The sequence below is a fragment of the Heloderma suspectum genome, chromosome 5 (assembly GCF_057233095.1).
Source record: "Heloderma suspectum isolate Gila_16-S chromosome 5, 16-S_ref, whole genome shotgun sequence".
NCBI classification, from domain to species: Eukaryota; Metazoa; Chordata; class Lepidosauria; order Squamata; family Helodermatidae; genus Heloderma; species Heloderma suspectum.
The window spans coordinates 141,495,683-141,507,861 of record NC_139462.1 but is presented as its reverse complement, the minus strand read 5'-3'; the positions used below and the strand labels follow the sequence as shown (position 1 = coordinate 141,507,861).

Genomic DNA, 12,179 nt, shown 5'->3' with positions numbered 1-12,179 from the left:
GAAGGGAGCAGGGCCATTGAGGGCATCTTGCCCATGGGCCCTCCAAAACCTGGAGCTGGCAACACTGGACACCCCCACATTTCTCCCTGGTAACGTTTGGTAAAAGAAACACATGGTGTGACAAGCAGCCAACTGGAGCGCAGGCAAGGAACTGCCAGAAATGATGCTAACTCATCCTGCATTTCTTTTACCAGCAGCAGCCACACAGCAGATGTAACATGTAGTCAAAGATTGGCCCTACATTTCTTAACAGATTTGTTGACCCAAGAAGTTTTTTACATTTGGAAAAATAGAAGTGTGTATGTGGGGGGGGGGGGATATTGGCCTGAGAAGAAGCTGCATGTTATGCATTTGTGGAAAAGTTCTAAACAGGCAAACACACTATATAGGCAGGTGCAAAATTTTCCCACTGAAATGCAAGTGGTGTTGGATAGATGAAAAGCAGAAAACTGCACAAAATCATTACACAGACAGAAGCCAAATTTCAAGTTTTGGTGGTGGTTGTTTTTTAGCTGAAGGAAGCGCAGGTTATTCAGCCAGCTCATATTAGAATCTGTGTAGTTTTTGTAAACCAATTTCACTGACTTTGCTTCCTTTTCATAATGTGATTATTTTATCTAGCTAGCGGGGAGGAGCCAAGGAGATAGCAGAAGGTGCTACATCCTCTTCCCCTGCCCCTGCCCCCCAACCATCAATGGTTTGATGGTTTCCCAGCTTCTGTGCAGTTTTCCCCCCATTCTAAAAGGTTGAAATACCTCTTCTAAGGCTCAGTTACTGGCAGTGAGAGCTTTAAGGGAAAACATGCTGGTAGTTTTGGCCACACCCCTTTTGCCTTTGGCCCCACCTACCACTGAAATGCAGCCCCCCAGAGCTTTTCCAAAATGCAATTCAAAATGGCTGAAAGAGACTCAGCACTGCTGTACTAAATAGAACACAGCAGACAATATTTGTACCTTTCAATATCCCTTCCTTTGTGACTATATATAACAATTAGCACAGCCTAATAAGAAAAGAATCAGAGTTGGATTGCCAACCCTTGAACTGGCCCACAGCTTTCTGCCTTTAACAGCAACAATCTGCTGAAATTAGCAGGTAAAGCTTTTCATGGCAGAGATAAATGTTATTGCTGCAGATTGCACTGCAGTTAAAGGCAGAGAGCAGCAGGCCAACTGAAAAGTTGACCACCCTCATTGTATGCTTATTAATTGGATATTTGAACCATTAACAAAAACACAGATGTCAGTACTTACAAAGAATGGGATGAGACCAGCAGCTTTATCTTCATCTAGAACTTTCCTCAGAGCTGACCCACGTACAGCAAAGGTTTCATCTGTGGGGACCTCTTTAATTTTCACTCCAGCAATCAAGCCAGCCTTTTCAACGGATGAATGAGCCTGCAGATGAAATGGGTTGAACTTTATCCTAGAAATACTGGTGCATAGGGATAGTCCATACCACAACCCTAAAAGCATAATAGCGATGAAGTGGAGGTGGGAAAGTTAGGACTATTTTTTTGGTCCTCAATTGAAATGTAGAAATGACATACATGTAGCAAAAAAAGGAAGTGACATGCATGTAGAATTGACATGCATGTAGAAAAAAGGATTTGAAGTAAGGCACTAAGGTTAAATGCAGGTAACCTCAGCCTTATTATTATTTTTGTGCAACAGGCTTTCCCCATCCCTAGCCTTCTTTCTCTCCTTTCCTAGCCCCTAGCCATGCTCTTTCTCTCCCATTCATCCCTTTGTCTTCCTGTTCCTCTTTACTCCCAGCCTCACACCTTGTTCTTTCTCTCCCCTCTCTCCCCCTTTGCCTTGCTATTTCTCTATCCCACCCAGCCTCCAGCCTCGCTGTTCCCCTTACCACTTTAGCTCACTGTTTCTCCCCATCCTAGCCTCTAGGCTTGCTCTTTCCCTACTCTGTTGCCTTGCCTCTTTCCCCCTCCCTCCCAGCCTCTAGCTTTACTATTTCTCTCCCCACCTCTTTACCTTGCAGTTTCTCCTACTCCCAGCCTCTCAGCTTGTGCTTTCTCTCCCCTCTACTGCTTTGCCTTGCTATTTCTCCTACTGCCCAGCCTCTAGCCTCACTATTTCTCCCCTCCCCCACTTCTTTTGACTGGCCCCGCCACACAGCAGCCATTATGTAACTAGCAACATCCCCAATGGGAGCCATTTTGTGATGGTGCCCACAGCAGTTTCTCAATTCCCAAATGTGTCCATGGGTTCAAGAAGGTTGGGGACCCCTGGTCTATTCATAGTCACTCTATGGTGCATTTTCACATTCAGCAGACATGGGGATGTTAATACAAGGTCATAAAGGCGAATTAGAAACCCCACCTCTGATAGCATCCTTGTATTGTAATCTTTACTGAGGAGAGCAGAGAACTTGAAGTATCAGGCAACAGGAAAACCATTGTGATACGTGAAAGAGTCATGCTAACAACCCCCACTGAAAAGCAAACTTTGATCTGATATTCAAGCAGCTACTGGCACTTCAAGTTAGCAAATGAGATTACATTGATTTTAAGTGCTCAAGATGCATTGCATTAATTATCTTGGCAAATCTTACTACAGATTTCCAAAGTAGGCCAGTATTTTTATTCTTTATGTTGCAAATGGGAGACTGAGACTAGGTGAGTGGTAGCTTGCTTGCTTAAGTATACCTAGTTAATCAGTTGCTGTCCTAAAACAACCACTTTTGGAGTGTGAAACAGTATACAATATGCCTGAATTCTTTGCCATTTCCTTTTCCAGCAACATGCTCCCTTGTCAATCCTGATTTTTCTCCTTTGGTTGGATTTTCTTTCTTTGGATTACTGAATCACCCAGTTTTGAATTTAATGCAGGAGGAGCCATGAGCACAGCAACAGGCTACTTTAAAAGGTCAGAAATACCTTAAGGCGAATCCTTGAGCAGACAGAAGAATCCCCTGACCTTCAGCAGACATACAGCCCTGTCATTCCTCATTGAGGATCAGCCATTCACAATACAAAGTGGGGAGGGGCAGTCAAGAGAGGGATGTGCAGTAGATTCAGAGCAGTGTGACTGGGACTGAACAGCAGGACTTCAAAGGCTCCAAAGAACAGAAGAAAAGTATTGTTCGTTGCTCACATCGGTGTGATATTTCTATGATCTTAAACCCTCCCTTCCTTCTCACACCCTATCTTCTCACGTGCATGCTGGGTTCTAACAATATTCAGCACAAATATAAACATTGGAAAAGGAGCCTGGAACAAGGGGGAAATGTTATTTTCTTATCTTTTATTCATTCGATGGAAACAAATCCACACACTGCATACAAATCAGTCATATGTTGTATTGATTTGTATTGATTGAACTGGGTGCCTTTTTAGGTACAGTTATCCTTTGGGGTATGGGGTAACAGAGATGATGGTAATTGATCATTGACTGATGTGGTGAAAGAGACTTTCAACAAATGGTTAACGTATATTTTTTTCTTATGTTTTATGAGAGTTTGTCTGGGGGGTGGGGAGGGATCTGTGCTCAATCTTTTGCAGGCAACGCAAACATTCATGGTATCTAAAGCACAGCAATAGAATAAGGGCGCAATCCTATGCATGTTTAGACAGAGCAAAGGCCTATAACTCCCAGTATCTGGCTGGCTGGCTGGGGCATACTGGGAGTTGTAGGCCTTTTCTCTTTCTAAACATGCATAGGATTGTGCCCTAAATTCGCTTAATATGAGAACAGATCAAGTCTGATGGATTTCCTCAGCGAAATCATGGTCAAGATTTTTCTTTATCCTTGTCAGACTGCGGGTGAAGGCGACAGTTCCATCACGCTTGTATTGACCTATATACCATCTAGTCATATGGCATTAAACAGGTGCTTACGTTTACAGCAAAACCTTTTAAAAATATAAGCATGTGTACGTGTGTTTCAAAAAGAAAAAAATGTGTGTGGGCACATCTAATATTGTAGTATCAGATGCTGCAAAACCAGGGGATTCTTTAAAAAAAAAAATGCCAAAGAAAAGAAACAATTCTGCCATGTCTCTGACATTTAGATACTAAAATGTCATCGTTGTTAGAAGAAGCTACTGTCATGGGTTCCTCCAGTGGACTTAGCACTTTTTAGAAATGTAAAAATGGTAAGAGTACAAGGTCGATGTTTGCTTTCATTTAAGTTCAAAGCTTTTCCTGATCCTGGCCCTGCTGAGAATTTATACTTAAGGAGGGCTGCTAAATGCTAATCGCATTAAGGAAAAGAGATTGCTTTGGCATAAACATAAGGTCAATTTTCGGAAAGTGTTTCTGGACTGCTGGAGCTGATTAGGAGTTACTCACTGGCCAGGGTTGCCATGGAAAAGTCCTGCCTCATGTAGGGTCACTTTTGAATATCAAATCCACATTGAGAAAACTGAGGTGCCAGTTCTAAGAAACTGTTTGAAATGTCAGCTCTTCCCTTTCGTGAGTTATGACGCCTTCCCCAGCCTTGTGCCCTCCAGTTGTTTTAGACTACAGCTCCCACCATTCCTGACTATAGGGCACATTGGCTGAACCTGATGTGAGTTGAAGTTCAAAACTTTGAGGGAAGTTTGGGGAAGGCTGAATTAGACCAGGAGTGGGCAGAAAGTAGATCTCCAGGTGTTTTGGACTCCAGCTCCCAGCATTCATGACCATTGGCCATCCTGGCAGGAGCTTCTGGGAGCTGAAGTTCAAAACATTTGGAGATCTACTTTTTCCCACTCCTGTATTAGGCCTTTGCTTACAGCAGGGGTGGGCAGACTGCAGGCTTGGAGAATCTACTTTGTTTTTTCCTAGATCCCCAATATCCACCAACCGGAGCTTGGTGCAAAAGACACACTGAGAATTAAAGAAACCTAAGACCAGGAATTTATTCTGAATACCAGAACTGAACAGATCTCATGGTCCTTCCACACAAAAATCCACTCCTGGTTAGCCCAAGCTCTCTTCATTTCAGCAATATCATTTAGGGCAAGGAGAGGGAAGTCATTTTGTTGCTATGTATATATTTATTTGTTTAGGGAGCAATCCTATCTAGATAGGTGGCCGCCTCTGAACTCGGAGGCGACTGCCTAGGCAAAGCAGGGCAGGAGAAGCGCAGAAGGGATCATTCCCTCTGCGCTTCTCCTGCCCTGCTTTTTCAGTTAGTCAGCCAAATGCGGCTGCCTAGCCATGGGAGCAAGGAGCAGGGAAGGAGGCTGCATAGGATGTGTTGTACAGGCAATTATGGTCTCCCCGCCTCGGACCGCCCCCAGCCACACCCCTTTCTGGCCGCTCCGCTCTCCTCTTGTGCACTGCTCCTCCGAGGCAGTGCAGAAGCAGGGGGAGGTCGGTTCTCCAGGAACCAACCTCGGACCACGGGCTCCAAGGTCATTTCCTGGAAAAAAACATATCCTATGGCCTTCTAGCCACTGTCTAGCGGCCATAGGATTGCTCCCTCCATCATTCAATTTATGAATCGCCCTATAGCCAAAGCTCTCAGGACAATGTACATAATGAAAGCATTATGGTAAAACCAATAGTAAAACCAATGGTACCAAACCAATGGTAAAACCAAACCAATGGTAAAACCAATAGTAGAACACATTAAAACATTATTTGAAAAAACACTAAGAAAAAAATCAGCATTTAAAAGAGATAAATAACTGAGCATCTAGAATCATAGAATAGTAGGGTTGGAAGGAGCCTATAAGACCATCAGGTCCAACCCCCTGAAACAGATGTTTTTAAAATGCAGCATTACATATCTTAAAAATAAAATAAGCAGCAGTTAAAAATACTTTTCAAAGGCCTGGGAGAATAAAAACATCTTTGCCTGGTGCCAAAAAATCACCAAAGTATGCACCTCTCTGAAGAGGACTCTCTGCAATTTAGGCACCACCACAGAAAAGGCCCACTGTTAAACAGTTGGTTGTCGGTAATCTTTCGGCTGCCTTTACACTAAAGAAAAACCCTGCAGTCCTCCCATTGCGGAGCCTTTCCGCATTTACAGCAGGCTCCCAGACTGTGACCAGATGATTGCTGACAGGGGAAGTTTTTAATTTTCAAGGTTCCATAGAGATCAATGAAATAGCGCCATCTAGTGGCTGTTTTAATAGTGTAACAATCCGACTTAAATAGTTCATTATTTCTGGATCTTTTTGAGATGGAATAACCAGGAAATTAATTTAATTAATTAATTAATTAATTAATAATTAAATATTAATTAATTAATATTAATAATTAAATATTAATTACTTAATATATTAATAATTAATTAATATATTAATATGAATTAATAATTTATTAATATTAATGAATTAATATTATTATTAATATATTAATTATTAATAATATATTATTAATATATTATTAATACATTAATAAATTAATATAAATTAATTAATATATTAATAATTAATTAATATATTAATTAATATAACTTGAGCACGCTCCGGGAGAGAGCGCAGGACAGGAAGGCCTGGCGTGCTATGGTCCATGGGGTCACGAAGAGTCGGACACGACTGAACAACAACAACCAGGAAATACTTCTGGATGTGCCCTGGAGGTTGACAGCATCATGAAAAGGACCCGTAAACTTCCGTGAGTGAGCAATCTCAAGAGCAGGATAAAAGTTCCATGTGAAGAAGCCCTTCGTGATCTAATGAGATCAGTCAGAGATGTACCAGAAGATCCAGATTTACCATCTCCCCAGCCCTGGCTTGCAGAATAAAAACTACATAATTCCAGTGTTAGTAAAGATAATTTATTATGGCAAAGTAAAATAGACAAATGACATTTAAATCCTTGACTTCTAATAACAAACTTATTTCTTAATTTGTGGGAGTTAACATTAAAACTGATCCCTTACCTATTTTGTTGAATGATAATGAGAACCTTTCAAGCAGTTCAAACAACTTCTGGAAAAACTGCACGGACACTCTCTTCTGGAAAAAAGACTTCCGGGGGTGTGCTTAAAATGGCCCCTTGTATTTTGAAAAAAAAGCAGCTGTTGAGCCCCAATCCAGAATGTGTCATTTTCAGCAGGAAACTGCTGCAGATCCCCAGTACAGATTGGGAGCATGTTCCAGACTGGGTCCCAGCAGCTGCTTTTTCATCAAAATTAAAATGGCCGATTTAAACACACTTGTTGGAAACTCTGTTTACCATAATGTGTAGTTTGGCCCTCAAATGTATGCAACTTTGGGGACCATTCCAAAAGCCTAATGTGGATGAATGATGTCATGTTATTACTAAACCGTAGTCTCTGTTGCTTTGAGCATTATGAAGCACATTATTGTTGTTGTTGTTGTTGTTGTTGTTATTATTATTATTATTATTATTATTCCCAAGGCCGCACTCACTTGGTCAGAGGTATAAGCCACCAACCGGCCAATGATGTCTCCCTGAGTCAGTTCTTTGTTTTCCAATAGGGCATGATGGATCGCTTTGATTCGAGCCGCAAGCATTGCAACCAGGGTTGCCTCACTGGCTGTGCCCTGTGGTAAGGAAGAGAAAGTTGGACCAGACAATCCAAGAGAAAATGTCCCCAAATAGTGGGGAGCATCCACTGCATGGAAGACAAATAACATTTTAAAGACTTAGGGCTCCAGTGGTCTTCCAAACTGGACAACAGCCCAACAAAAAGTACATCATTAAACATGCATTTCTTGTGTTTTGACCCAACTACTACTCTTTCTTCTGTGGTGATCCTGCTAATCAAGGTGATCTAGCAGTGATCAGATTTGGGGATTCCTACTCCCTGCCCCAGATGTGTGCTTTGCAGCTGATCTGACTTGGAGTGCCAATCACCTAAAAATACATTTCAGGAAAGAAGGTGATCAGACACACAAACAAGAAACTCTATATGGGTATCTTGTTCAAGTTAAGGACACAATCCAGTTCAAGCTAAGGGCACAATCCAATGCAGGTTAAGCATTTCTCAAACCCATTTATTTCAAAGGGCAAATTAAACACTAGCCTAAATCTCTCCCATTGAAATCAAAGCCATCCCATGAAGCTGATGGGTGGGAGATTCCCGACAGATAAAAAGAAGTACTTCTTCACACAGCGCATAAACTACGGAATTCGCTACCACAACATGTAGTGATGGCCACCAGTGTGGATGGCTTTAAAAGCAGGTTAGATAAATTCCTGGAGGAAAAGGCTATCAATGGCTACTAGTTCTGATGACTATCTGCTACCTCCAGTACCAGAGGCAGGCAGTATGCCTATGTACGCCAGTTGCTGGGGAACATGGGCAGGAGGGTGCTGGTGCACTTGTGGGTTCCTGGTTGACAGCTGGTTAGCTACTGTGTGAACAGAATGCTGGACTAGATGGACCCTTGGTCTGATCCAGCATGTTTCTTCTTATGTCCTTAAAGCACTTAAATATGGCTGGATCAAGCCACAATAAAATGACAAAGGGGAAAACAGTGAGACTCCTATACTGAACGCTCTTGCTGAGAAAGTTGGCTTTTATGACACACATACTAAGCAGACTATTCTACTTTCCTCTTCACAGCAAGCAAACAAAGGTTACCATGGTGAGCAGGCTCAAGAAGTGGCAGAAATACTGGTGAGTAGTGCTTCTTGTGTCAACCAGAGCCCCAAGCTGAAATTTTCTTTCATCTTCAAATTTTTCAAGTGTCACTTTTCAGGCAAGAAGAGAGGGTTTCATATTGATTTGGCTTTTCAAAGGTAATTAAGCAGCAATTTCCACAGGCCAGCACGCCAATATCCATTTGGCTTTTCAGCCTGGAATGCTTGGCAGTCTGATATATAGCCCATCTTGATCATGTCCTTTCTTGTTTTTATCATTACTGTTACAATTTGTAAGGCGAGAGGATCAGCTCCGCAAACTGTCTCATCTCCGGCAACAGCAGGGACTTAGCCCGCATGCATCCTTCAGCGCCTAAACTGAACAGTGATCAGCGTCTTCCAAAATTATAGGAAATCAAGAATTGTAAGCTTAAAATGACAGCATCCCCAGTTGGTAAACAGACATAATTGCTCATTGTTGTCAGCACAAAACGGGCTACTGCAAGGTGACGTAAAAAGATACTTTTACACCACTCAGCAAGCCACTCTGATGTGAGGCTTCAGCAGCTAGCAGCAGTTCAAGGAGAGTTATTTCAGACAGTGCCAGCTCCAGGGTTTGGAGGGCACTTGGGCAAGACACCCCCAAAGGGCCCCCTCCCTCACCAAGTCTACCTTCTCATTATTGTCACCAGCTGCCCTTGCTCCTCATTCTCTCTCTCAGCATTGCGACCGCTTGCTTGCTTGCTTGCTTGCTTGACAGGCAGAGAGCCAGTCAGCAAGTAAGCAGTGGCATTTACTGCTCCTCCTCACCACCACCACCACCACCACTGTCTGAGCAAGAGGCAGGTGAACAAATAGGTTGCAACTGTGAAGAAGACAGGAGGAAGTCTAGGGGGTTCTTGCCAGGGGGGCCCTAATAGGTTGTGGGCCCTTAGCAGGTGCCCAGCCATGCCTACCCTTGACACCAGGCCCAGGCCAATTCTAAATTAAAAATTGAGGAAGAAGGGTGAAGGTCTAGCCAGGGGCCTTAATATCCCTCATTCATTGGGCTGGTTCGCACTTCACAATAAGCTACCCTGAGAACAAGCCACCATGGGTTCTTTATTTGATTGCTAGCCCATGGTGGTGTCAACAGACAACCAGCCTCTCCGAGGCTAATTATTGCTTATTTCCAACTTACACCGTTCCTCTTCCTTGCACAACTGTGCATGTATGCATGTTTGACTTACTTCTGGGTAAGCATGTGCACCCCCAATTCAGGACCATGGCGATTCAGAAGAGGGGGATTTAAGCTTTCCTCCCTCCTGTTTTCATGCCAAAATGGTTTTTTAAAAAAAGAATAAACATGTGGGTTGTTGTGGCGTGCGAGTTAGGTCACTGCATTAGAACAAAGTTCTGGAATTCCAACTAGCCATGGGAGAGTACAAATTTTGCACACTCTGTTCTTCTGGGTCTGGGGAAAGGGGTAAAAGCCATCAGAGGTCTGCCATGCTACACCACTGCAGGCTTTTAAGAAGGCCTTGAAAACATATTATTTTACTGTGGCCTGCTCTTGGTATGACTTCTATTGTTGCTGTTACTTCCCTTATGTTGCTGGTTTTATTGTTGGCTTTCCCTGTTGTTTTTATTGTTTTTATCACTTTTAATATTTTAATTGTTTTAATGTATTTTATTGTTGCAAGCCACCTTGCGAGGGTTTCTGCCCTGAAAGGCAGCCAAGAAATGTTTTAAATAAATGTATGTATGTATGTATGTGCAGGGAGTCCAAGGTTGATGCCCATCCCTCATCCTTCAATAAAGTCTGAGCCTGCCTTTTCTGTTCCAAGGTACATAAAGATGGGTCCATCTATCGTTCCAGGAAGCAGCAGGTCTCAATTGAGAGTTTATAAACTGGCACTTGCAGAGCCCCACCCAGAACTCAGCTGCAGCACCTCAGAGGCTCTTTGTCAAAGGTCTGCTCATGAGGAGGCCTGTACTCTTGAGGAGCCCGCTTCAAGCAAACAGGCATTCTTTCGCCTGGCCACCATCCTAGCCTCAGTGTTAAGGCAACAGCGTTCTTGGGAGCTAGGGGGTGGCTCAGCATCCCCCTCTGGCTCAGAAGCTGAGCTCTCTGCCTCTCCAGAAAGGAGATCTGAAGGCATCTCCCCTGAGGGCCCAGGAACATCTTGGGTAGTCTCTGGTCCTCCAAGGCAACCTATGCCCTGGGGACATCTGCCTCTGAAGTTTCATGCTCTTCCTCTGATGAGGAATGTCCCAGAGGAGTCTTTAACAGACCTTTAAGAGTGATTACAAATGCGGTATGGCTTCCTGTGACAGTTTAGGAGTACAATGTTTCTTGACTAACATCTTGGCTGAATTGTTTATTTTATTTTAGTAAGATCAAATCGGTTAGAACAACTAATCACAGGGCTTCAGACTAAAGATAAATTGTTTGAACATAATAAATATCAATTTCTGTCCAGTTTCAGCAGAGCACATGCCAAGCAGTAATTAAGGCAACAAATATTCCAGCTTACCTGGATCACTCCACCACCCGTTCCACCATTCCCAGCCAAAAAGTGCAGAGGCAAATTTATCATTTTCCCTAGCCAATCCATCATGACTGTCTCCAGTTCTGTGCAAGCTGGGCTTGCGGCCTCGAAGGGAGAAACACATGGTAAAAAGAAACTTAAAAAATGTGGTGGCTTCTCTGAAATATTTAAACATGTAACAAACAGGCTGTAGGAAGTATATGCAGTGAAGCAACTGGGATGCTCACTCATGCTTAAGCAGAATATCATCTGTGACCCAATCTGGGCACCACAAAAATGGAGGCAACAAATCATCCACTTGGATGGACTATGTGCAACATTTGACATGTGTTGGTGTGCCACACATGTGCGTGAGCTCAATAATCCCTCTCACACTGTGCCTCATAGAAAGCCAAAGTGCCAAGTAACGGTGTGAAACAGTTTTGAGATCCCACACTTACAGTGCTATCCTATCCATATTTGCTCAGAAGTAAATCTTGCTGAGTTCAAGGGTGCACAGCCCCAGGTAACTGCATATAGGGTTGCAGCCAGGATCTAAAAAGGAGGTCACAGAGGCCATGTGAATCTGTTTGTTACCAGTTTGCTGGCCATGGCTGTTGTGAGTAGTACACCTCCACATACTAATAGGTAGCCCACACTTTTCAGAAGGAAGGCTGAACAGCTAGGTTTCAGAATAGACACAATTCATTATTTAAACAAACAAGAATTAAACACATCACTTATGTAATAAACAGTTATTATGACTTGTAATAAATAAATTACATTAATGCATTAACAATATTTGTGAATGTATTCTTATGGAATTGTTATTGATCCAACACACAATAGATATTTGGGAATTACTTTCCCTCCACCCAACCCATGTTTTTGCAACAGCAATTAAATGGAAGGAATTATTCATTTATTTGGTGGTTCCCCTTAAGACAACATGGGGAATGCAGCTTATGGGTGGGGGGCAGGGGGACTCTGAGAATGTACTGCCCAGCCTCCCACAGACTTCCAGCTTTCGAGCCTGAATTTATTCAACTTCTGGCTGCCTTTTTTTCGGACCCCTGATCCTGTACTGTTAGCAGCAGCTTGATCTGCAGACATTCCTCCATGCCATAAAAAGCTTCCCCTGTGGATTTGTGCAGATTGAACTG

General features: G+C 42.9%; 1 protein-coding gene across 2 annotated transcripts in view; it reads right to left on the bottom strand.

The window, feature by feature from the left end:
• DDC (dopa decarboxylase) overlaps positions 1-12,179 on the bottom strand; it is a 129,204-nt gene that overhangs the window by 46,342 nt on the left and 70,683 nt on the right. For both annotated transcript variants that reach the window (XM_084857686.1, XM_084857687.1), the window contains exons 4-6: positions 11,023-11,142; positions 7,330-7,464; positions 1,251-1,394 (exon numbers count right to left, since the gene is read on the bottom strand). In XM_084857686.1, the coding sequence (XP_084713812.1) occupies positions 1,251-1,394; positions 7,330-7,464; positions 11,023-11,142 (399 nt within the window). The remainder of the gene's footprint in view (positions 1-1,250; positions 1,395-7,329; positions 7,465-11,022; positions 11,143-12,179) is intronic.